Source organism: Nilaparvata lugens, chromosome 7, assembly GCF_014356525.2.
Source record: "Nilaparvata lugens isolate BPH chromosome 7, ASM1435652v1, whole genome shotgun sequence".
In the NCBI taxonomy this organism is placed as follows: Eukaryota; Metazoa; Arthropoda; class Insecta; order Hemiptera; family Delphacidae; genus Nilaparvata; species Nilaparvata lugens.
The window spans coordinates 43,550,856-43,578,344 of NC_052510.1; the positions used below are offsets into that span (position 1 = coordinate 43,550,856).

Sequence of the window (27,489 nt, forward strand, 5' to 3'; positions counted from 1 at the left end):
AGATAACACGGAATAATAAACGTGAATCCAACGTTTATCATCAATCGTGAACATAAGCCTATTAGTTTTCGCAATTTTAAAATATATTTATTGTTATACTTCAATCTTTATAACTTCAATAATAAATTTTATATCATAAATAAAATAGCTTGGAATGTTGGCGAATTGGCTAAAATGATAATGGCGTCTTTTCTATTCTGTAATTATTTGTGTTTGCAGATCTGTAGATCTGTACTGTGAATTATCAAGCGGGGAAATAGAAGACTACTCTGTTTTGTTTATTTATGTAAGATTTATAAAGTGTTATGAACATTGAAATTGACAAGTAATTAAGACAAAAAAGTCTTCAAATATTAAGAAAATTTTTCCAACCAGTTATTGTGCACCTAACTTAAACATAAACAATTGATTTTCAGTAAAGCATGTATTATTGTTTTTAGACGTCATTGGCTTGTAAGAATGAGTTATATTATTGAAGTAAATTAAATCAAGCATTACATCATTGCTCGGTAGGTTTATAAGTTGTTCTTGGTTGAATATAATTTATTACCAGTGTTGCTTATTTGTTAATTTTTATTATCAGTACGGTAATCAAACAATCTTTTGCCTCGAAACTAAGTCATTTCATTTGCTTGAATCTTGAATCAAATTGTAAATGTGTTATTAAAGAATACTACTAGCTTTTTGAAAGAATATAATCAACTAAGTATAGCAAAAGAAATTTTGTATATCAAAAATATTAAGTTATAAAATAGTCTAATGTTTTTTATTTATCTTGGTTTTGTAGGTTATGTTGGTTTTGATTCAATTCTCAACCTAACCTTAACCAAATAGATTTTAAATGTAAGTTTTACAGAATAAGCAGTATATATTTCCTTTTTACTATTTGATATAAAAATGTAATGCATGTTACTTTATATGAATGTAAATAGAAAATCTTACGCCTTTTCTTAATGTTTTTTCAGTTTCATGAAATGATACTAAAATGAAACGAAGAGGAACAGCTCGTAAACCCGTTCTGGATTTAAACTCAAAGGCGGACTCTCCTGTCAGACAATCTTGGCAAAGTAAGTTATTATTTTTATTTTATAATTGTTGTTGGAAAACGAAAGCAACAAAGTATGAAAACGTTTTTTTTTACATTCAAGCTTCACGTTGAAACCAATGATTATTTAGTCTACCCAGCGAGCTACCCTAATCTGTATCCATTGCATGAATAGAAACTTTATTATACATTTGACAAATACCTTTCTTGGGCGGATTTCACACCAAAGCTGGGCCGAGCCGAGCCGGGCGGATCGATGAGAGGCCGAGCGGAGCGGAATCTGCCTGCGTTCGCACTGAAGCCGATTGCCGATTCGCTTTTTAATTCATTTTTTACTTAAAAATACAAAATACTTGCTCGTCTTATCCGCCTAAGCCAGGGAATAAAATGCAGAAAAACGCAGATTTTTGGCATTATTACCAAACCCCACTAATGCTAAATTTGATTTTTCTTATTACAATAAGTACAATCACTTGCGGAAAGGAACAACAGGCTGGTACTATTCCAATTTAAACAACACACAGTTTAAAAATACAGGTTATGAGAGTCACATTTTAAAATCACAATACCAAGAAACAAACAAATTTAGAATTAGTTAATATGAATATAGAATAAAAGTGAAATAAAAAATAAGTCATTGAAAGTGTCCAAAAATATAATAAAATTAAAAATTTAGAACCGTAAACTACACTTACCATTCAATCATACTACAGCTAATGGATTATGAATCCATTTCATTATATCTACAATTTTCATACCTTATCTGAGTCTGTGTACCAAATTTGAACATTTTTTGAACTTTTTGTTCTTGAAAAGGTTAAGAAAACGCCGATTTTGGGTTTACCTTAGCCATAACTTTTAAGCTCTTCTATAGCCTATTTCTGTAGCCTACCTCGGCTGATCTCGAGTACCAAATTTGAACATTTAATTCTTGTGGAAGCTTAGCAAAATCAGGGAAAACGCTTGGAAAATTACTGATTTTGGGCGTATTTTCAGCGTTTTTACAAAACCCTTTCAATACAACAATTTTACACCTCAGCTGAGCCTGTGTATTAAATTTGTACATTATTTGTTAATTAGTTCTTGGGAAAACTGAGAAAACGCTGGAAAAAGGTAATACCGTACGCAGATTTTGTGCTTATCTTCGGATTTTTTTTTCAAATCCGTTCTTAGTGTGCCTCCAGAAGTCCTTCTGGTAAATTTGGTATTATACCTGTCTAATTTTAATGAATGAAAAATACCTGCCTGTTCATGGTGAATGAGTGAGTAAATGGATCAGTGCCATTTTGCTGTAATATATTGATTAATATGCAACAATACATCATGACTAAATTTATTAGACTAACTTATATCTACTCAAAATGTTCGGTCATATTGTTCAATAGACTTTGTTTTTCTACTCCGACGTGATTTGAGTCACAAAAAGTCTTATTATTACTTGAGTTAACCGGTAGCAGATGAATCAATACAATATGAAATTATATTAATACGCTAGTAAATTCAACAGTTGAAGAATGATTGAGCCTTTTTATGATATCTTATTGGATTCTTTTGGAACATTTTCAACAACGCCTACATTGTTTTGTTCTTTTTTCAACAGCCAAATACCAGCAAATCTGCCAGGAGCACAGTCAAAATGGCGGCAGCGAAGCGGGCAGTCCGCAGTCGCCGGTGGTGGAACCGGAGCGAGTGGACTCGCCGAAGAAACGGCGGCTGTCGTCCGATTCCGCTGGCGCTTCAAATAATCCGCTGAAAGGTTTGCTGGGGCAGTACAACAGTGACGACGACACCGAAGGCCATGTTGACCAATCAGGGGCTGCTGTTGTTGGCAACGGTGGTTTGGATGCTAAAGTGGAGGATTTTTTGAAGGTTGGTTTTGATTTGATTTTTTTGCGGATGATGCCCACATGAGCTTTTTGCTTGTGCGTGGTTAATGGGAAGTGCGAGGGTGAGTTATGAGATGATCAAACATCCATGCCTAATCGATGGGATTTGTCGGGATTCGAACCCGCTACCAGGTAACACTAGCAGACTGAAGGGTGCAACGCCTTAGTCAACTCGGCTATCTGGCCGGCGGCAGATTTATCAACTTACTGTTCTGTAGGCATATCTAATTCGATTTATTTTACATATTCACAGAAATTAAATGTAAAAATATAAGATTAGCGAGCTGATAATCTGTTTAATTGATTGAAACGGAAATATCTCGATATTTAGTTAGCTATTGAAAAATGGATGCATTTCCTCTATATTACTGTTTTTATTTATTTATTATTTTTATTTTCACAAGAAATCACTGAATGGGAGAGAAAAACTAAGGATACTCCTTGTACTATTTCTTTCCCGAATTTAGATAATATTTTAAAAGTCCGTTATGACTTTAAAAGAGGTTATGATTCCTTTTTTAATTAATCTTTTTTCACTAAAAAGGAACAAAAAACTAAGAATTTTGAATTTTGACGGTTGAGAAACAGGATAGAAAACAAAAATATTACAGTCAAATCACTATCAATTGAAATTTATTTATTTAAAGCCAGAAAAATTAAAAAAAATTGTTTTATTTCTAAAGTGGGATTTACTGCAAATGGTTAGCATTCCTAATGGCCAGACCATATCGAGCGTTTTTAGAGTTGGCAGGGCAGAAAAACGTCTTAAATCGCTTGCAAAAAGCTAAAAAAGGTCTAGCCCCATGCCCCAAGGGTCAAAACCTAGTGGAGCGGCGAAAACCTAATTAAATACTAAATACCTACCTTTGCCGTTCCAATATGTTCTCTTCTTACACATTTGAATAGGCCTACATCAATTATTTTTAACGCTCTCTGATACCTTATCATTGGAATATGTTTATTATTGGAATAACATCAATGTTTTATCATTCAACCAAAGCTGACAGTTGAAAGTGAATCAAATCTTAGTGAATAAGATTATTTAAATTTGAATTTAATACTGGCTCTCTTTTGCAAACAGGAAATCCAAGAAATCGCACCTCTCGAAAAACCAGTTAAAAAGAAGAAGAAGAAGGTGGCCGCAACCGCCAAACCCAAACCAGTGGTGCAACAAGCGGATGCAACCGAGTTGTATGCAAATGCAACTGCAGCGGAAAGTGCATCACTGCAGCCCACCATAGCCTGGCAGGAGTGCTTCGATGAGGGCACTGGGTATGCATCAATAAATAAATATCTCTTGAAAAGTGATACAATAGTGATCAGAATTCAATTCATTCTCCATTCATTGATTGCAATGCTATTGTGCAAATTTTAGACTATTTATTCATTAACAGAGTCGCAAATAATAAAATACAATATGATTGGGAGATGACCACTCGGCGTAGGTCGAAACTGTCTCTCTCCTAAATTTTCATCGGTTTTGGAAAATAGTTTTGGATGAATGTATGTGAGAATGTATATGAGAATATGTTTTAGTCCAGGCAATGAATACTCAAAAAAGGGTATAGGAGAAAAGTTTTGGAGGAAAATTTTTGACCCCGCAGTCTTGTTCATGGTAGTAAGGAGGTAAACAAAGCAAAAGTCCCCATCCCTACCTCATGTGCTAAAGGGATGAGGGTGGCTTAAAAGTTGCATTTTTGAGCGTTTTGCTTCCACGCTCATATCTTGGGGAAAAACGTTTAACTGACATAACTAACTATTTAAAAATGAAGTTTGATAAATTATCTACCCTTTATGTTGAGTAGAGTTTTGTGATATTCCCCACAGTTTTCGAGATATCCGCTCATGAAGTTGTGAAATTTTAAAAATAGCTGGTTTTTATCCAATTTTTTTGCTCTTTCAGGGCTTATAACTCTCCAACAATGCATTGTAAAAATAATTACTCATCGTGGGTTTTTAGAGCATTAAATTATCTTTGATGCGATGTATTATTCCACTATTTCAAGTTTTCCTTCCATTGTTATAGCAGCTTTAATGTAGCGGGTGATATTTTCAATGCTGTAACATTGACAATCAATTGACAATAAAATTTGAAGGGGTTGGTGAAAATTTTCAACATTGCAACAAGTGTCATCTCAGCGGTTACACACCTTCAACAGAGGAGATAAAATGCGCACTTTTCCTATGTTTACACTCTCACTAGTCACAATTAAGCTGCAAAGTCAACAACGTTTTTCCGGCCCCCCTTTCAAGTTCTATTGTCAATTGATTGTCAATGTTACAGTATTGAAAATATCATCCCCTACATTAAAGCTGCTATAACAATGGAAACATTATTAAAAAATCACTCTGTAATACTGTCAACTGGTCAGCCTGAGTTGAAAGCATTGAAAAGTTGAAAGAGATAGTTGAATAGTTGAAGAAAATAGGAAGAGATAGGCATGGCATTGAATTACAAGCAATCAAGCCTGGTGACAAGTGAATTGATTTATTCTAGCACTACTTTTCAGTGTTGTCAGTTCGTTGAGCATGGCATTTGTTTTAAAGGTGTCTGAGGCTCATTACACTTTTGAAGTACAATGTAGCATACGATTTAAATGACTTGATTGGATGTGTAGGTACGCTTACTACTGGAACATGCACACAAACGAGGTGACTTGGCAGATGCCGGCTGAGTACCAACAGTACCTGGTGGTGTTGGAGGCTTGGCAGAGGCAGCAGGCTGTATTGGTAGCGGCCGCTGCAGTTGGCAGCACTGCCAGTGATGCTCGTAAGTACGATATACAAAGTGATGTAGATTCTTTAGGCCATGTAGCTAGTAGGCCTACGGTATAGATGGTGGTTCAGTCACCAGAGGACGCTTAAAATTGCAGATGTGTTGGGGGGGGGATGAGTACTGCGTATGTGCTCTTTTTGTATTGCTATCTGTTTTTCACTAAACAACAAGGCAGCCAACCCTTTTCTCGTGGCTCAACCGATCCTAATCACCTAATGCAATACGGGCCAAAAAAACGCAAAGTCTGGTGGAAGGTCTTCTTCATAAAACTGTTTTTTTGTCAAAGTTTCTAATATATTTTAATTTTAAGTTTTGACATTTTTTATGCTTATTTACCTATGTGATTTTAATTTTTTTTCAAATTTAAAAATAAATAACTTTGTAGTATATATTTCACTAAAAGCTTTTAATCTAATGATTTGTAATGAATTTACTTCATTGTATTTGCTATTTTGATCACTAATGTATCAGCATTTTTATTATCAAATTTTGATGGTGTGTAATCTTGAAAAAATTATATACTTCCAATTTAGTCCAGTCAATATAGACATAAGAAAAGGGGTGTGCTTGCAATTTATATTGTAGTTCTGATTTTTTAATATATTTTGTGGATACATGAGAGAAGTCCAGAACCGATTTCTTCATGCAAAATTTCCTTGTGCTTAATACAGAGTGGCCCAAAAACTTCGTATTTTCGGTTCATTTTTCAGCTATTTCTACCAAATCCAGTAATCGGACAGAAAAATTTGCTCTCGCCTTTTTTCAGATTATGAAATTCTGAGTAAAATTAGATCATTCGGAACTCTTAATATCCAATAAGTACTGAGTTATGATTTTAAAAAATGAGTAAAATTTGAAGAAAAATCAATTCTGATGAATTTTAGGTCTTGATCATCAATATCTTCCGATTTAGATGTATAATTCAAAATCCCTCTGGGCGTATTTTTTTGCTCTATAATCTGAGATCAGATAGAGCGCTCTATCTCTTATAGATCTCCAGGTACATCTGACAACAATGCTCCTTGTATTGTGAAAAACACCTTATTTTCAGCTTCAACCATCATCACCAACTACATTGCCCTCACATTGATATTTCGCACTATGACATAAGTTCATGAGATTATGTTCTATGAAAAGTTACAGAAGATTTTAAAAATGGCGAATTCAGTTTCTTAATTTTTCGATTCGAATTTAAAGATTCTTCTGTTGATTAAAAGTTTTTAAAACGAGTCTGATACATCGTAGAAACTCACGATTGATTCCAAATTGTAGATAAATTAAACCTCTAAGAGCTCAGTTGCCTAAAATCCATCTTGAAACACTCTTCCCTATCACAGAACTGTCACAACCGTTAATATGAGAAAAATATCTACAATGTCCGGATTTTTTTCAACAATCGAATCTTACTTTACGAACACATTTTTCCATAAAACGTTCACAGTAAATGAAGGGGAAGATTCTACTGAACATTTCAATATCAAGTAATGTTTTTAACGGGTTACCGAGATACATAGCTCTGAATATAGAAATTGGCCAAATTTTGTGTATTGAAATATGGGCGTAAGTACACTCAACAATAAATTTTACATTTTTCTACCAAACTTCACCTATGATGCATGATTCTGGACAGCCTTGACGAGCCGAGAAGAATGAAGTGTAGTACGATGAAATCTGAGCATTGTGTCAAAAGTTATAAGAGTGTTTGAAATTTTGATCCTTGAGGTGTCCTTATGCGAGCCTCTCTACTAGGAAATGCTGAAATGAAGTGCATCTAATGGGTGATCCTCATAGAACATAATCTCATGAACGTATGCTATTGTGCGAAATATCAATGTGAGGACAATGTAATTGGTAATGATGGTTGTAGCTGAAAATTAGGTGTTTTTCACAATAAAAGAAGCATTGTTGTCAGATTCACTTGGAAATCTATATGAGATAGAGCGCTCTATCTGATCTCAGATTGTAGAGCACAAAAATACGACCAGAGGGATTTTGAATTATACATCTGAATGGTAACAATCGGAAGATATTGATGATCAAAAACTAAAATTCATCAGAATTGATTTTTTCTTTAAATTTTACTCATTTTTGGAAAATCATTACTCAGTACTCATTGGAGATTGAGAGTTCCGAATGATCTTATTTTTATTCAGAATTTTATAATCTAAAAAAAGGGCAGAGCAAATTTTTCTGTCCGATTACTGTATTTGGCAGAAATAGTTGAAAACTGGAAAATGAATTGAAAATACGAGGTTTTTTGGCCACTCTGTATTTAGCACAAGGAAATTTTTCATGAAGAAATCGGTTCTGGACTTCTCTCATGTATCCAAATAATAAATTAAAAAATCAGAACTACAATATAAATTGCAAGCACCAATGCATATAGTGACTGGACTAATTGTCATAAACTGATTTCTCTGTTTACAGCTTCCCAACAACCTCAGCAGTCGAACAAGAAGACTGAAACTAAAGACAAATCGACCAAAAATAAACAATTGGATAAGAGAAAATCTAAGAAATCTGATGACAGTGGATCGGAAGACGAGTAAGAACAAGTTAATCTATTTTCTATTAATTAGTCAAGTTGGATTTCCACCTATTAGTGTTGGTGTCCGGTTCCGTGAAAATATTCTTCTTATGGGTTCCAATGGGATTACTTATACTCGGTTGGCCGGGATCAGTTGCCATTAGAACCCATGTAAAGAATGTTTTCATTAAACCGGGTACGGGCTCTGATAATGATAAGTGCGAATCTAGATTAATTCATTTCTTGGTAAGGATTTGTAAACTAGAATTTTGAAAAGCTGGTGTGAAAGAATAAGAAATTCATTCGTTCAAGCAATTATTTTAGATTAGATGATTATACAGTAATCAAGTAATAAATTGAACAACATGTTTTATTGAATACTTGTTTCAATTAAATAATTCAATTGAACTAATAATAATTATTTGATTGAAAATGAAGTTACATTCTAATCACATCGAGGTTTACCCTTTAACTATTGTTTAATCCAATATTGTTTATAAATGAGAATAAATGGTGGTACTCTTGCAGATTTTTGACAAAACGTGATGCTAACAGATTTGATTGAATTCCTAAATTGAGTATTGAATATGGCAGCTGCAAATTTATTAGTCCAAAATATTACAATATTGGAAATCAAACAAATTAACAAAGCAAGCGGCCTGTGTAAGTTTTGCTCTAAGATTTTAATTGGTTTTAGATCTAACACACCTTTCATTATTTCGTTATTATCTTTGTTTTTGTAGGAAAATCGAACTGATAACATCCTATGGCCAGTCATCTTCGGAGGACTCAGATTCAGAAGAAGAAATGGAAAAGCATAAGCCAAGTGTCGCTTCAAGTAAGCCTCAGCTAGGACTTGGCAGGGCTTTCCAGCAGGAACCAGCAGCTGCTGTCAAGAGGGACTCGGTCCAGCAAAAACCGCCATCTGTGACTGCAAACAAACCAAAACCTATGCTCCCCAAGTCTGCGTTGAAAAAATCTGTTGAAGAAAAATTGTCTGCGCTGCAGAAAAAATCTGACAAGTCGTCCGTTTTGCCGAAAATTGGAGAGAAGACGTCCGTTTTGTCTAAACCAAGCGTTAAACCGTCCATTGTTTCAAGTGTTGAACCGTCGCTTGTTCCGAAAGAAGCCGATAAATCGTCTATTATCTCGAAAGGTGTCGAAAAATCCTCTGTTATCTCGGATAAATTGTCGGTTAGTTCCAAAGTTGTCGATAAACCGTCCTCAATTGGGGATAAACCCTCGGTCAAGTCGACTGTGGACGACAAACCATCAGTTACTTCGACAGTATCTGACAAAGCGTTGGTTATTTCAAAGGAGACTGATAGCAAATTGTCGAACAATCCTAAATCTGCCGTTAAAACCTCGGTTATGGCACCGACTGAAACTAAACCAGCCCCCGTTAGTTATGATTCGAACAGTGCTAATACAGGAAATAAAGACAGTGAAAAGGAGTCGACAGTTTTGAAGAAACCTAGTGAAAAGAAGGTCATTGATAATATTGAAACTCTGAAAAGGTTGAAAAAACTGAAACGGAAAACAGTTGATTCCGAGTCCGATTCAAGTAGCAGCAGTGACAGCAGTAGTGAGGAGAGTAAAAATGAGGAAGATGATGATGATGATGATGATGACGATGACGATGATGAAGATATTAATGAGAGTGATATCTTGGCTAGACTAAAGAATCAGGCGAATATTCTGAAGGAGCTAGGTGGTGAAGTGCCTGACTCAATCAAGGCGTTGATATCAGATGATGGTCCGACGTCGTTCTCACTCATTGCAGGTTAGTTTTTCACGTGATAAATATTATGATTTTTAAAAAAATTTTATTAATTATGATTTTTGTATTTCTCTTGCTTGATTCATTTGGAAATGCTCATTATTCACCTAAACAAAATGCAACACAAATTCAAATTCTCAATAAGCATCTGGCAGATAAGAAAAATAAAAACATTCTGTCTTTCAAAAATCTACGTATCATTCGGTGATACGTGGATACGGAAAGCAAGCTGGGACACGCAGGAATGGAGGCTGGGCTGGCGACCCTAGTGTAGTGAGCAGTGAGCGCAATAAGAACTAATGTCCACTGGTGGCTAATGTAATACGGGCCTTATTGAAAATGTTTATTAATGTGATTTTCCTATTTTGTTTTAGGCTACGGTGATTCGGACGCTGAAGACGACAAAGAAGCCGGACAAGAAAAAGTAGAGAAGAAAATAGAGAAAGAAGCACCTCCCACTAAACCATCAGTTGCACCTAGTGAAAACAAACCACTTTTCCCCATCATGGAAAGTGTGAAAGCGGAAGCGGATAAAATGAAGGTGGAAGAGAACGAACAAAGCAGAAATGAAGTAAAGGAAAAGAAAGAGGAACCAAAGAAAACGGAATTGGAAGATGCAAGATTGGCTGCTAATAGGAAGGTGATAAAGCTATCGGCTAGGGCAAAGACGCTTATTAAGAACAGTGTGACGACTGCCAAGGCTAGGGCTACTGATTTCGTCAAAACCGACCAGGGACTGAAGCCGGCCAAGAGTTCGGATGTCACACAAATCAAAGGTTCAGGTAAGTGCAAGGCTCAGACAAGCTTTCATTCTATTACACAAATATCCTAATTCAAAACCAAATGTATTCAGAATAAAATGCATGCCACGTTTTTACCCAAGTCTCAGTAATAGTAGACACGAAAAAATAAAATTGAACTACCTATATAATAAATTTGATGTCACATAGTTCGATAGTAAATATCACTGTCAACAGTGTAATGGGGTTAATATTATTGGTTATTGTTAGGTTGTGAGTATGAATAGGTGAGATTTATAGAATGAGTAATAAGTTGTAAAATTTTACTAATTCATTATGATAACAATTTATAATGGGGAGAATCGCTTGGCTTGCGAGAGGTTAAATTGTTCTAACTCCAACTCATGAGAAATGAACTATAATTTTAAATAATAAACAGAACAAATAATATTTTGAAGAACTAAATAATCTATTTAAAATTGAAATCCAAAATGAAATTGAAAACTAAAATTAAATATCAAGGGAAATTTAAAATAACAGTAATAATAAAATATTGTGTACGCTCCGTGTACAGTAAATTGTTCCAGTTCCAATCGTAAATTGTTCCGCCACGTTACTAGTGCAAAATGTTCCCATGGAACGCCATTTCAAAATCGTTGGTTCAAGCTTTTGGCGCGCACTTATAAAGTTGATTTACACCAAAATATGTCGTTTACTAGCTTCGTGAATGAAGAAAGGCTGTTTTACAAACTTACCATCTAGAAAAGTGTGCATTTCTTTCATTCCATTACTCTCAAATTTTCTATAGAGAAAAAATCATTCAACGAATGGTTATCAAACATCATTTTCTTGGTTAAGTTATTCTATGGCTATGCTATGGTAAACAAACAAGCTATCAGCGCATGCGCAGAGAAGCAAGCAGACTACAATTCAATCGACCAATGAGAGCTCTGATAGTTTGAACTGTCACAATTTACCAAACTTCGACTGTGGGGCAGAAACTTGGAACTGGTTTCTGGTAAAGAATCTGTCAAAATTCTTCCCATGGGAAGCAAAATGTATCTCATATGATTGTTTATTTTTATGATTAACATTTTATTCGAATCTCTTTTCATTGTTCTAGGAACAAAAGACACTCAACCACCAACCCTCGAAGAAAAACCGAAACCTATTGCAAAACCGGAGCCAGAGTCCAAGAAAAAAACAAAATTGAAATCAGTGGCTTTGACAAGTAGCAGCTCGCTAGAACCTCCAAAAACCGCTGACGTTGGCAAGACTGTTTCGGCGCTTAGTAGTGATAGTGTAAACCACACTACTATTGTGAACACTGCAGGTACTAGTGTAAGCAGTAGTCTAGCCTACACTAGCACATGGAGCTATGGCAGTGAACATCCCTCGGGCGAGAGAAGAGGTTTCGGATTTTCGTCACAGCCGGATGTGGGTGTTAGCAAGACGGAGAAGAAGGCTGGTAAAAAAGGAGGTATGATTCAGTTTGTGAAATCGGATACTGTACTGAACGAACCGGCCGCAGTGGAAAAAGCGCCTGTCATACTGGAAGAGAAGAGTGAGTTACAAACATTTTCACAATTTTATAATGCACGGAGAGAATATTGTAACATTGATTGTGTGATATTGGAGGAGAAAAGTGAATTATCAATACTTTTATTATATCTAATAAGTATTATTATCATCCTTCGTAATTTCAATAGATAGCCCATTCAAATTAAGACAATGCAGTGTTTCAATTTCAAACCGATAATCGTTAAACTTCATAAATTTTAAATTTGGAATTATCAGTCTCAGTTTTCTCTACTTTTCATTATAAACAAATCATTGATTGTCCATTTTAGGGTTGATTTAGTGTGAGTCTTTGGTTGATTAGTTTATTCTATTTCATTTTATATTTGTTGGCTTGCTCACTTGTTTACTTTTGATAATAACAATTCAAATTCAATATTTATTTATCTTTTTAATATTTATCTAGTTTCATACAATATTTTATTGATCACCTATGGTGGGCTCTGTGAAGTGTTTATTAGTAACTTATCACATTAAAGTATCGTCATGTATATAGGGGGGAGGGGGGTTATTATAATATCTTAAATATTTTCAAGTATTTACAGACTTTACAACTTTTTTATTAGATTTCCAATATCATCGATACTTATTTAAGGACTTGTATTCACAGTTCATGTAAATTATTGAGCTATTGAAAATACACTGTTTCTGTTGGAGTCAATTTTATTTATCTAGTTGAAGTTTTAATCATTTACGACTTGTTTTATTGAAAACTCCACGTTTTTGGTTGGACTATATGATTTATTTCTGTATATTTGTTAACCGTGTTTGCTGTTTCCAGAACTGGTGGCCAAAACTGTGACAGCCATCGATCCAGACACTGAGGCTACACTGAAAGACTTGGCAACAGTGATCAAGGAGAAGACAACCTTCCTCAGTGAGGGCAAGGAGCCCATTTCAGCAGTCCAAGTCATGTCCATTCAGCTTGAGGTAATTCCAAAGCAATTCACCTAAATGGGAACGCGCCAACTAAGCTCCCCGTCAGTAGAGCTCCTTTTAAAACCACTTTCGAGGGGATTGGTTGAGGGGCGTCAACTGAGCTCCTGAGAGTGGAGCTTAGCTGACGGGGAGCTTGGTTGTCGTGAGCGTTCGAGGAGCTTGTTTGTTGTCTACGGTCCCGACAACTAGTCCTTACTCTATGGATTTACTCTATGCACTTACTCTATGGATTTCCTCAAATCACTCCTGGTTTTCCCAGTCATTCATTGCTTTTTGATGAGTCATATCACATTTTTCAAGAACCAATAGTTCAAACTTCATTATGAGGTTCAGCTCAGTTATTGGTTCATATAATGATAAGTTGCATATAATGATGCTAGGACGGCAAAAAACTGGATGCCAAAAACCCGTGGTGTGTGCAACGGGGTAAAGCTTATTTCTATTACTATGGATTCAGTGTGCTCTATAATAATATACCTTCTACCCTCTAAGGGTGTATTTATAGTGGGTTGAATGATGAAGATTAGGATGTCACTACAGATGGTATTCATGAATCAGCTTTAGTAATCAAACACTACACGAAATAAATGAAAGTGGACAATCAATATGGAGAAGAAAAATTAATTGACTTTTTTAATAATGCCTAGATAAATTTTCATATATTTCGGAATTTTTAGCAGTCAGGTGCATTGAAATTTAAAATTGAATTTTTGGATCACAGATTAAAAAAACAAAAATATTTCCGATGCCAGTATTACAAGGTGATAGTTTTTCTCAATGAAAATTGAGATGAAAATATGATTTCACATGAATCTCTTTTCATAAATGATCTGCATATGGCATAGAACTATAACCGTGTAAGGCCCACCGCAAAGTAGACCCACGCTAATCCACGGAAAGCAACCCACGCCGTGGAATGTTTTGTAAACCATTGCTAGGCTTCTCTAGACATCTGTGTAATACATGCAATGAATAATCCACTTGTCAGCTGATTGATTATGAATAATTCTATAGCAATGGTTTACAAAACATCCCACGGCGTGGGTTGCGTTTCGTGGATTAGCGTGGGTCTACTTTGCGGCGGGCCTAATACCGGCCTAATAAACGAATTTGAATGCCTAGGTCTACTAACTTTGAAGATTGCCCAGCACATGTGATACAGTATAACTGTCTTTGAAATCGAAGCTGTCACACAACCCTTTACATTCCATACTAGAAAAATACCATATTAAAAAATCAAGATTAACTTTGATCAATCATAATTAATCAAAAGAGAATAGTTGAAAATTAGTGAATAGTTATTTAAAAGAGGACAGTGACAAATCAATGTAGAATTATTCCTACAATTCACATTACATGAAAAAATTATAAGGCCCGGTCGCACAAAAGCCGGTTAAATTTTTAATTTATATTAAATTTTAACCGTGGTTAATTTCACGAGAACCAATCAGAGAAGGCGTTTTTGAAAAGACGGCTTCACTGATTGGCTCTCGTGGAATTAATCACGGTTAAAATTTAACCGGCTGTTGTGTAACGGGCACTAAGAATATAAAGTCTCAATCTAAAGTTTAGAATGCCATTAGTTGAAGACCAAACACGTTTGACTAGTTGATGGCAATGGTATAATTATTTTGCCAGGGGATTTACTGACGCCTGTGATCAAAATTGCGAGGAGCTTAGTTGTCGGGGAGACAGGTTGGCGGCGACCCACTGCAAAATATACCATTGCTGTCAACTAGACTCCCTGACATCTAATCTCCTACTAGAAGGAACTGTGGTTCTCAACTGGAGGGTTGCAGTGTAGAATTTGAATTGACTCATTCCTTGGCAATACTTTGACTTTCAACAAAGTCAAGTTCTATGTAACTAGTAGGTTTCAACTTAGCCTAACAATGATAGTGCCATAGTTGGTATAATTATATTAATTGTGCCTATTATTTTTAAAAATGCTCTTCATATCTGAGTCACCTAAATCTCTAAAACGTTTTAAATCATTATTTCTAAAGTTTTATGAGTGTATGGATCTGTTCAATGAGAGTCTTATCAAATATGGTTTATATTGTTTTGAGACTTTTATTGTGTATGTTATTTTGAGCTGAGCTGTGTTGAAGTGTTCTTTTATCAACTATTCTTCACCTTTGATTTCATTCTTTAAAACTGACTTTGCTAATCTCATTCATTGTAGTTAGCATGAAAGAAGTGTATCAGACTGAGGTGTAAAGGTGTGGCCATTCTCTGCCATTAATGTGACATTTATTTGTGGAAAATGAGGGACCTCACAATAGAAATAGTATTTTAACTTATGAATTGAGCTGGGATAATTTTATCAACATTCGTTGCCCTAACTTTACTATATTGAATTATATTGAATAAAATGTCTCAGAATTATAACTACTACTCATTTATTTTAAAAAATTGAAATTTTAGTTTTCACTGATTATTCTTTACGTTGGAGCAATGTATTTGCTTCTTTCATTTGTTATTATTGAAATGATGGATGATGATGCTCGTATTGATTGTGCATGGATAATGAGATGAGATGAAATTCAAATTCTGGGTCTGTTTTCTTCAGATGCTGACCAATGCTTGGAGCGAGAACGCACTCTCATCAGACTTCTACCACAATTGGCTGATGTCAGTCACACGTCAGCTGACGTCACTGGAGATGTCTGCCACCCCACTAAACTGGGCCTGCTTCTGGGATAGGTACGCTACCTCAACCTTCTACTACTACTACTTCTACTCAACCACTCAACTGTTAGGTCACAAAACAAAGACAAACAATTCATGTTTTCCCCACTCACTTACCCTGTCTTTCACTCATAGTATTTTTACGCTTTTATAATCTAAAAGATTTTAAATTTCATCTCAAAGTTTGCTAAGAGTGGATAAAGTGAGAAATAGTCAAAACTATTGTTTTGTGTGTGTAATTTGAATTTGGCATCCAAAGTGGGGCCTTTTAGTGACATCATTGGTTGGCCTACTGTGACGTCATGGATTGGTGGATCCAATTATGACGTCATGAATTGGAAGAGCAAATATATGATGGACGGTTGCAATGCATGGACATGGACTGTTGGAGAGCCAAGCTTGTGAAGTACCATCTTAGCGAAGACTGTGATAGACGGGTGATGGTTCCAGTGCTAAGGTAAGGGACTACAAGCTTTTTCAAGTACATTTTTATGTTGGGGTGTATGAGGTGATCATGATAATTTCCCTACAATTTCTTATCATTTACAACGTTCTTACAACCCAGGCATTTGTGTTGACAATAGATTGAAGTTTTGAACTCATTAGCTTGGAGTAAGCAATTAGTTTAGAACTTCTCAGTAATAAAATAACTGTATTGACAAACCTCTCATAAATATTGAAGTTTCTGATCTGAAACCTCTCAGTAATAAGTAGCCATTCACGTTCTGCTTGTGAGCTTCCTTGAATTGCAAAAAAACTTGATGTAGGCTAATTATTATTATCTGAGAAAGTGCAAAATTATACTGTTGCCCAATTCTATTTACAATTATTATTAATATTTTTGTGGCATAGAATGGAATGCACGAGACTAGTTTTTAAAAATATATTTGTGAAAATCTAAATTAAATATTTTTGATAATAATTAATATACTTAATCCTGATAACTCTATTTTTTCAAGTATCTTAGCAATTTTCCTATTTACAATTAAACTGAAAATGTACGTTCTACTCAAACTAACTTCAACAATAAAAATATAATTGTTGAAAAACCTGCAAATAGAAAATGTATAAATGTATTTGTAAACAAAACTATTCCATTCTAATATTACCTAATACTAACAGGCAACCTGTGCCCTGCGAGGGTCTAATTAAAAACTTGACAAACTGAGATCTTGAAGAATTGAAAATAGTCCTATAACCATCCTCGGGAAATTAAGAATCTATTTGCAAAATTTCAAGTTAATCAGTTCAGTAGTTCAGACGTGATGATGCGTCTACATGTATAAGCCTATTCTTTCATTCATTATACATATTATAAATGAGATATTCTAATATCTATCATCCAATATTTCAGTATTCTAATATTATGATCGCCTTTTTATGTTTAATTGACTATATATAATATTTGTATAATACCTACATTATATGCCTGGAATCCTTGTAAGGGTTTATGCTGGGAAACTATTTGAAAGCTGATTGCCCAATAATTGAGTTTATTTTAAGAAATTTTCATTGAAAAACTAAATTCAAGCTTGGAACTTTGTTCATTCCTTGACACTCAACAACTCTTGAGACGACATTTCTTTTTTTCACTACTATATTATTGAATATCGGTTTCAAAATGTTTCCCAGCTCTAGAAATGTATATTATTTCGAATAATGGCATGTATTCGTGCATTCACCTGGACTCATATCAAAGTATATAAAATGGCTGTGAAAATAACTTGGTAGAAGTATGTGTGATAATAAGATTTGTTACAATATTGTTTTTAACTGACAGTTACTGTCATAATATTTATATTCTACCTACCATTCATATTGAATGATTGTTAACTAGACTTGTAAAACAATCCATACCACTAGTTGTTACATAAAATAAAATGTATTTTCCTCTAAACATATTTCAACTTCTTTCGTATCCCTTGTTATTTGAGTACAAAAAACGGGAATTTGGAGAGAACCATAACAGTATTATGTTATCGACCAGAATCTTGCAGTTTCGATAATCTGAATTTTACAATACGGAATTACATTCCAAAAGTAAGCTAAATACATTTTGAGATGTAATTTATCAATAAGTTTCATGTTGATGAGCTTAGGTGTTTTAGATTCATGAACGATTTCTCAAAATAGGAAGTGATATTTCTACAAAAAAAAATCTATATTCAAGTTTAGATATGCGAGTCCAAGACAATCTGTTGTTAGACTTCTCATTAGCATTCATTAAAAATATATTTTGTTATTGCCCTCCCGTTTTGAATGTACAATTAACAACGCTGTATTCAATCTTACACACATAGCTCAGTATACCGATGGCTTGAGGGATAGGTAACTGTCCCTTATCGATTCTTGTTGAAAAACGACTCAATGAAGATATGAATATTAAGATATTTCATTCGTTCTAGAACAGCAAACATGTAGGTTATGAAAATGCTTACCACTAAAAACGTCTAGACAATCCTAAATATATTTTGAGTGAATGTTGATGAATCAACGTTTGATTGATTATGCAGCATTTTACTCTAAATTCATGAAAAATGAATTTGCATTCAGCAGGTTTCTGAATGAATAAAGCTTCATTACGGAGATTGAGTTTGGAAATTAATCAATTTCTGACTATAGATTATATTCTTGATCAGATCAGTTCTAGATTGATTAAGCAGGAGTAGAGAATAATTTATCAATGATTAGCCAATCATATGAGTAATGATTATCAAACAACTCTATCTCTATAAATAGCTTACTCTGTTAATTAGAGCTTCCTTTACTGATTTGGCACCTAAACTATTGAAGTTCAAAACCGATCTGATCTAAAGAGTATTGTACTATTCTTGTTCAATTTGTTTTCTTTTGCAGAAATAATGTTTTGTAATTACGTGATCTTATGCTTTGATCTTGTTGACAGGTTATTGAGGAGTGTACATGGTTGGTGATCTTGATCATTGATCAAAATATTGACCGCAGATTAAATTCATTGACAGAGGATGTATCGAGTTTTTGATAGATTAGAAAAATTATGGAGTCTATCAAAACTGAAAGAACTGCCCTCTTTCCTACAGTAAAAATGAATTCAATATGGATTAGTTGGAGCTATTGTACTATTTCAGGTTAATATTTTGAAACCTTTTAAAGATTGCAGTAGTTTTTGAACATTCAATGTCTAATAAGACATTTTGAAGATTTCTCCATAGCCTATCCTATTTTCACTTATCTGTTAGATGGGGTTTACAATATTGCGGAAATAAATATTATAGGCGTTAGCTCGAAACTTTGAGGCTTAACTCACACTAACGCGACTCAGGTCGAGAAGAGACTCGACTCTAGTCGAGTGCATGTGTTTATCAATGGTGACAGTCGCGGAGACTAGAATCGACTGGTCTGAGTGTCACCATTTCGAAACACGTGCTCTCGACTAGAGTCGAGTCTCTTCTCGACCTGAGTCGCGAAAGTGTGAGTTGAGCCTAACTGTTTCAAAATTTGGTCAAAGAGAGGAAAGACATTTTTAGTAATTTATAGCTCTAGGGCTGATATATGTTTTCGTATGAAGTAAAAAAATTCTCCAACTTGAAATGGGAATGCATTTTTTGGGATCATTTCAACAATGGGAAATACTTCTTCGTGTAATTTAGGAAGAAATTGGTGTGAACGAGATAATCAACTGAAGATAATACAGAGAAGCATCTAGAGATCGACATCTGTTTGGCCTCATTGAGAGCAATTTTCAAAAGAAAGTTCAATCTTTCTTTCCTGGAATGTGCTATCAATTGAGAATGCACAACTGACAATGATTTAAATTATTAGTATACTTTTTCAATCTTATGACAGTTATTTCATTTCAAATTTCTTATTTCTACTTTTATTGTGTTCTCAAACAAACTTATTTTTTTGTCCATGTGGATAAGTTTGTCTATTTGGAATTGAAGTCATTTTTGCATTCTCCAATAGCCAAAACAAACAGGTAAAGGTTTATTTTTGTACAGTACCAAAATTTAATTTCTATTAGTATTTAGTCACGGAATTGTTCTGTGAATTTTCCATGGAATACTTCATGTTGAAATAATAAAATTTGGATTTGGCGATTCATTTCTCTTGAATAATGTAGCTATTAAGATAATATTTTATCAATTCTTAATCGGATTAATTTATATTTGTAATGATTCTTGAAATCGAGGAAATTCTTTTCAAATAAGTTATGCTCTTCTATTTACTATGATTTTTTTATATTGAATTGATAACTGATTCCATAGAAGATCCACAATATGAAAAATTATTTTGATACACGACATAGTGCTAAGATTCATTATACATTTATATTTCTGATGAATTATTCATTTATTAATTCAAATTCGGACAATACTGGCCATCAGATGGTGTTTTCATCCATTCAAGTTTTTTCTATTTGGGCTCATTGCCTGTTCATTACTTTTGTGTGATTTATGAAACAGGAAAACGCAGCAATTTGGAATGTAATTGATAGATTATTTTCAATAATTTTCAAATAAGTTATGATTTATTTGTTTCTTTCAAATGACCAAATATCTCGTTTCACAACTTTCTGAACATATATCAGAAAGTCTCTTTTTTCCCTGATTGCTTGCTTTTAAAGAATATAAAAATGTATTTTCAAAAATATTAACCCTTGTTAATAATTAATATATTGGTAGAAAATATTATATAAATCGAAAATTCATTTGAGATCGATCAACTAAATTTGAGTTTTTAATCTATTAAACTAAGCATCAACATAATTAATAAACAAACATTTCTCCCAATTACATTAAACTGACAAATCTCCCAAAATGTTTCGTGAGTTCTAGAATTTTTCTATTTTTATGGTACGGTATTCGATTAATTTTACAGTCTCCATCCATGGAGGTCTTTGGCATGTGACTAAAACTGGCTTATTATAAAAACTTCTTCTCAAATTATATAAACATATTTGAGCATTGAGGCTATACTTTAAAAAATCAAATTCTTTGTTACTGTTGATTAATACCGCTATTCTTAAGTGTTGCAGTGTGCAATCATGGAGGTCACTACTGTTTCCCCTACTTCTTTTTCCCCGTTTTTCCAACTTTCTCGAACTGTTTACTGATCTTTGCCTGTGTTGCTGTCTGCTTTGTTTTTAATGGCGGCAGATCTCACAAACGCTACTACTATCGCGAAACGCAGACGGGTCGGGTGCAGTGGGAGTACCCAGTAGTTGCCGATACGGCCACTGCAAAAACAGCAGCGCTAGCGTCGACACCGCCACTAGTGAACGAGTCGGCCGAGACAGCGCTAGTGTCGTCTTATGCCAGTGACGACGCCATGGATCTGTGTAACACACCGCCGCCTCCGCCTCTTGATGATGAGGATGAGCAGCCTCCAATGCCCCCTCCGCCTCCAAATATATCTTTCGGGGAAAGTGAGGAGCAGGCTGCAGATAAAGGTTGGTGCAAGATTTTGAATGTTCTAATAGTTTAGTTTGTGCATCTAGGGTATAAAATGTTTTTTCCCCTCCATCTACCATCAACATTGGGTCAAATGGAAGAGGAGGCTCTTATTGTCTCAACTTCGCCCACAACACTTGTAATATTTTAAGTTGTGATAAATAAAGGCAATCATCTTTCTACCATCTAAAGGCTATGAAAAGATGGCGAATGCTCGCATATGCATATTCATAGACACAAGATCAATAGAGATGAAATTTGAATGAAACTTTTTATTTCTCATGTTCCAGTAGCGGTATTGTCTGCCCCACGTTAACTAAACAGGAGTAGCCTACTCTTCGGTGCTCAGGTCCGTTTTCTACGACACTCACATATTACATCTAATAGACATCTCAAATCTATAGGATTAATGTTCCATAGATCCAAGAAGTGACCTAGAAACCGGTTCTGAATTAACTAGTAAAGTAAAGCAACTACTTTATTACCGTACACTCAATCGTATGATTTATACTGGCACAAATCATATAGAATTCAAATAGCATACAATCAATAAATCCATATACATATATTGGGGAGAATTCTTAGTCTCTAGGGGAAAATTAAGTACTCAGGTATTATGTTTTAGAGAGAAAAAATAGGATTTTAGATGTTATGTGAAGGAACATTGGATTTTCAGGATAAGAAAACAATAATGTTTGTGTGTTCATAATCAGTCATACTACAATATTGTCTTATTACTACAATTAGACTATAATTGACCGAAGTGAGGTCTAAGAGTCAAGTCGACGGTTTGGCATTTCTCTTAGTGTTTAAATGTTTATATGTTGCACATTTACGGCGAAAAGCGGTAATAGATTTTCATGAAATTTGACAGGTATGTTCCTTTTTAAATTGCGCGTCGACATATATACAAGGTTTTTGGAAATTTTTCATTTCAAGGATAATATAAAAGGAAAAAGGAGCTTCCTTCATACGCCAATATCACCGTAAAAATCAGACTATAGAATATTATTCATCGAAAATCAGCTGTCTAGTGGACTATAATACTACCCGTTCAAAAACATCGAACATCTTTAAAATTTATCTTTCCATCAACGTTAGTAGACAGTTGACTATAATACTACCCGTTCAAAAACATCGAACATCGTGAAAATTGTATCTTTCCATCAACGTTGTAGACAGTTGCAGCCAGAACTGATAACAGCGCTCACACTCACATTCCGGGACGACACATCACGGTATGATAGCTCTATGTTCATTTAGGATTTTTTCTAGACATTTTAATTGATAAATTATTTTTGAGAGAACATAACAACAGGTCAACGTAACTTACTGAGCACGAGGTCTACTGTTCACAGAACTACTAGTGTATAATCAGTCAACAAACAATTTAATGATTGAGAAATATTGAAACCAACACCAAATAATGTTTCAGCAAAAATATTGCGCGAACGTCCATTCAACCGTGATTGAACGATGGTTAAAGGTGGAATTGCTAAGCGACGACTGGAACGACTCTAGCCGCACTACAGGGCTCAGCTACACTACAATCTTTTTGGCTTTACAACTACTGCCATTTATACTGATATAGCGACTGTAGTGTAGCTGAGTTGGGCGGCTAGAGTCGTTACAGTTGTAACGAGCTTCACATTGAAAGCTACGAAAAGCGGTTGATCATTGTTCATCGGTGATTAATCACGGCTAAATTTAATAAAGTGCAACCGGGCTCTAGAGTTTCTTATGAAAATACATCGATATTTTTATTATTTAACGAAAATCCACATTTTTGGGATTTTGCAATTTCTTTTATTTTTTTATTAGAGCAATTTCTCTTCAATTTCCATCGTCATTTTAATTCTTATTCCAATTCTCAATAAGTTATTTGTGTTTTCTTTTTTTAGATACGACAACCGAAGACACCAGCTGCAGCAATGGTGAACCACCCCAAGCCCCTCCGCCCCCCATGATCAGCGACAGTTTCGACATGAACTCAAAGTCGCCGCCCCCGCCCCCCGTCTCACCACCCCCTCTGCCGCCGCCACCACCGGTCAGTAACCATTATGAGACTATGAATATTTTCTCGTTTTAAATAAGGTGTTCCAAATCTTTTAGGCGCCCATATCTCGCAAACTAATAACAATGTGTTTATTCACGAAACACAGAACAAGATGTGAAGAGTGGAAGTTCCAAACATTTTAAGTACCATTTTTTGTGAAATTGAGTTTTTCGACTCATTTTGTTCTATGTTCAGACGCCAATCTGCCTGTACAGCTCTACGTGCCATCACTGTATTACTTTAGTTCCAATGTTCCAATAAATCTGATAGATGGCGATTGTTCCAAGTCTATCAGCTGTGTTTTCTCGTATTTTTCCAAGTGCCAATTGCATAGCGTGTGTGTTCCAACGTTTCAACTGCAGTAATCATGTTCTGATTAAGGGTAAAACCATTGAGGATCTTCTTAAAGTTCTACTCTCTGTGAAGTATAAACAAAAACTGAGCAACGACAAAAGAAAAGACTTGAAGGCTATGCTACCTTACCTTCCTAATGAAGCAGAGGATTTCTATTTGAACTTGATTAATGAATGAGTAACAAGCTTTAGTAGACATGCTATTTTTTATTGTAATAAAGTGTATTCTCTCTGTAATTGTATACTCTCTGTGAAAAAGAAAGCATTTGGAAGGTAAGATAACAAGCCTTGAAGTCGTTTATTTTGTTGTTGCTCAGTTTTGCTTTCTTTTTCACAGAGAGAATACAATAAATGTATTAGAATAAAAAATAGCATGTCTACTCACTTGTAATGGCTTGTTACTCATTAATCAAGTTCAAATAGAAGTCCTCTTTTTCATTCGATTAGTTCACACTGGGTTTATTGTGACACTCCATAGAGTCGAAACCTTTCAAATTTTGTTAATATCACTCACCTACTCTTTCATCAAAACATCTCTTAAAAATGCCTCCTCTTATCCGTCCTCATTATAAGTTACCTACTTCATGCAATTACTCTTATTCATATTAATATTGAATAATATTTTGTTGAATTAATATTTTTAATTTTATCGTGTTTTGTGTTTTCAGACAATGTCCGAATCGACCCCTCCTGCCCCCGATCCCAACCTGAGTCTGGAGCTGAGTTCGTTCTACTCGGACCTGGCCGCCCTCGATCCACCCCCAAAGCCCCCTGCTCCCGCCCCACTGCCCCCTGCTCCTGCCCCACTGCCCCCTCTGCCTCCGCCCCCGGACTCTGCCACCGCCCCCCTGCCACCGTTGCCACCCCTGCCGCCCTCGCAGCCGCCGCCTCCCACTGATCCGCCTCTGCCCAACAGTAGTGCAACTAGTGGCACCAAAAAGAAGAAGAAGGTTAGTTGTAATAATCATATCGATAATATATTCAAGTTGATTTGATTTCAATAATAGATATATATTTATTTTATGGTGATTGCAGTGAAATAACTGTGGTTCAGTAATCAAATATATTCAAAAACAAAATTTTACAAGATTATTTCCATTGAGGTTCGTAAGACATTAGACCGCCATGGGGTCGCTAACTGCGATCGAGCCGTGGGGCATTAGTTCTAATTGCACTCATTACACCAAACTCATTATACAGTGCGTTCGGAAAGTCGCTGTGCAGTGGAATTGTGACTAGGGAAAAATGAAAATATGTATAAAGAAATGACTAAGCATTTCAAAAAAAAAATTATTCAATACCTTAATAACTTTTTTAAACCATACCTTAATACATGATTACATTGTTTATAAAAGGTGTTCGAAATGACCTCCGTTGACATCAATACAGCCTTGCACTCGTTTCATTTTGTTTGCAAACACCTTACGCAGCTGAAGAACAGTGATTTCGCTAATGTATGCCGTTATTGCGGATTAAGTTTGTCAATCGTGTGTGGTCTGTTGCGATACACTGTTTGTTTTGCCGCACCCCATAAAAAGAAATCGGGGGGAGTCAGATCAGGAGATCTTGCAGGCCACAAATTCTTTGAAATTATTCGTTCACCAAACTCGTTGCGGAGGAAAGCCATTGAGATGTTAGATGTATGTGCTGTTGCCCCGTCTTGTTGGAACCAACAATTACTCATTTCCACTTGTGTTAATTGATGCGTAATGTTCCTTAAAATAGGTCTCGCTGTGTTCGGCAACAGCACAGCGCTACCAACCTAACCGTGAAACTATTCCCGTCATGTCACTTGGTGCACAGGGACTTTCCGAACGCACAGTATTATGGTCGTCAGCCGGGAAGCCAGTTTATGACGACCGACTGATGTCTCACTTGTGTCGCCAGCATTGGTGTCCCAGCTTGCTTTACACTCGGCCGCCAATTTCCGTTTTTACACTTGCTGATTTCTCGCCGACACGACCGAAAGCTTTCCGAATGTGCGTTTTCACACTTACCGATTGTCAACCTACACTCAGAATTATTGGTTTCTGATTTGCTGAGAATCAGCTGTTGGAGAGAATTAGCCAATAATAATAATAATATCGAGTGACCTGGCTGGCTCAGGTCTGGTGTCAGAGTTTTCAGGTCGCAACTGATAAATTTCAGGGCCTCTGACATGACCTAACGACTGCTTTTTAGCCAGCCGGGACCGACGGCTTAACGTGTCCATCCGAAACACGGGAGTGGCCCGAGAAAATATCTTGGCCGGGCCGGGATTTGAACCCGGGCCTCTGAAACATGAAGCCAGCATCTGATCCACTCGACTACGGCCACTCTTGATCAATCAGAGGACAATAATGAGGACGATTATCGGCTGACAATCGGTAATTGTGAAAACGATTGGGTTGGCGTATTAATAATCAGTCAATCCTTCCAGCCTTCCTTCCTGTAATGTCGGTGAGAAATCTGTGATATGACCAATAGTTACTCATTGGCGACCCTGTCTAGTAGCCTAATGTAACTCGGTCTAAAACACATATTATTTGAAAACGGCAGGTGAAAATTTGTAAAACACACTTTTTGGCCAGTTTATGAAGTTGAAAGTGAGCTTGTTCTTTTTAACTATTTTTTCAATTTTGGTATTTATCTAAATTGTTTTCTAATGTGATTTTTTACATTTTTCAGCCAAAATTGGGCACTGGACTGAGCTTGAAGAAGAGAGGATATTCATCATTAATGGAAAAATGGCAGCAGATTGCAGAAGATGAAAAAGATAGTGATTAATTAGCAAGTTGAATAATATTATTCTATTTTATTAGAAATTCGTTCTTAATTTATTAAAAACTTGTTTTGTAAATATTGGGTTGATCCAATTCACAGTTTTCAAAAACATTACCTTATCACCAACTTCTATTGTAAATAATTTAGTGTGGTTATGATTAAATTTCCTCTCCTATAAATTAATTTATAATCTAACAATCTAATCCATAAATGAATTCCCTGTATCAAATTCAGCTATTTATCTTGAAGTTGGCCTCATGTTTATTTATATATAATTTGTTGTGAACTCAGTACTCTGGATACGTGACATTTATGATTCAAGTGAAGTATTCGAAAATGGGCACATCAATTCAAATTAATCATTTCATTGAGTTTGATGATATGGCTATTTTATATAAATTTTTCAATAATATTTTATTCTTCTTAAATTTCCATAACTTTTTTCTCAGTTTGCTGGTTAGGCAAAGCATATAGTAATTATTTATTTATTTGTTATTGGTATTATGACCACCTACTGAAACAGCATAATGTTGTACAATAAATTTCATTCAATATTTGTTTGCTATTTGAATACAGGAATTTTTATCTCCAGTTGATATTAGTTTAGTTAAATTTGTAAATAATTGTGTATTTAAGGTATCAAATTTGGCAATAGAATAGTCATTTTAATTTATTGCAACATTGAAGTTAACTAGAATCCAAAATATGAGGAAATTGTAAATATCGTTACTATGTTTGTATAATACTAGTGTGATATTATTATTTTTTGGACAGTGTGAGAAGGTCAATTCGAAATAAATATCTTACTTTTCAATTGTTTTATTTTCACCATGTATCTGATCACATTAGTTTCAAGTCAACTAAAGTGTGAAACAGAAACGCTTCCCATTCATTCAATGCCGTCAGTTCAGAGTGGATGATAC

The 27,489-nt window shown here is 35.1% G+C and overlaps 1 protein-coding gene across 2 annotated transcripts; it reads left to right on the forward strand.

Moving 5' to 3' along the window:
- On the forward strand, positions 1-27,380 carry LOC111049149 (formin-binding protein 4). 2 transcript variants are annotated; one of them, XM_039432819.1, is made up of 15 exons: positions 1-509; positions 966-1,067; positions 2,646-2,914; positions 4,013-4,203; positions 5,550-5,701; positions 8,135-8,252; positions 8,978-10,017; positions 10,389-10,796; positions 11,878-12,318; positions 13,114-13,262; positions 15,844-15,977; positions 21,101-21,393; positions 23,296-23,441; positions 24,472-24,753; positions 26,471-27,380. In XM_039432819.1, exons 2-15 carry the CDS (start codon positions 986-988, stop codon positions 26,567-26,569), a joined length of 3,804 nt encoding a protein of 1,267 aa, XP_039288753.1. In that variant the 5' UTR covers positions 1-509; positions 966-985; the 3' UTR covers positions 26,570-27,380. The 2 variants fall into 2 exon arrangements, with proteins under 2 accessions (XP_039288753.1, XP_039288754.1); XM_039432820.1 differs by having other exon boundaries at positions 199-286.
- The last annotated feature ends 109 nt before the right edge of the window (positions 27,381-27,489 follow it).

Excerpts from the sequence above, each read along its gene's own strand:
- LOC111049149 (XM_039432819.1), top strand. The coding sequence starts at position 986 with ATGAAACGAAGAGGAACAGCTCGTAAACCCGTTCTGGATTTAAACTCA. Across the intron at positions 2,915-4,012 it reads AAGTGGAGGATTTTTTGAAG|GAAATCCAAGAAATCGCACC; the intron begins GTTGGTTTTGAT and ends TTTTGCAAACAG. Across the intron at positions 15,978-21,100 it reads TGGGCCTGCTTCTGGGATAG|ATCTCACAAACGCTACTACT; the intron begins GTACGCTACCTC and ends TAATGGCGGCAG.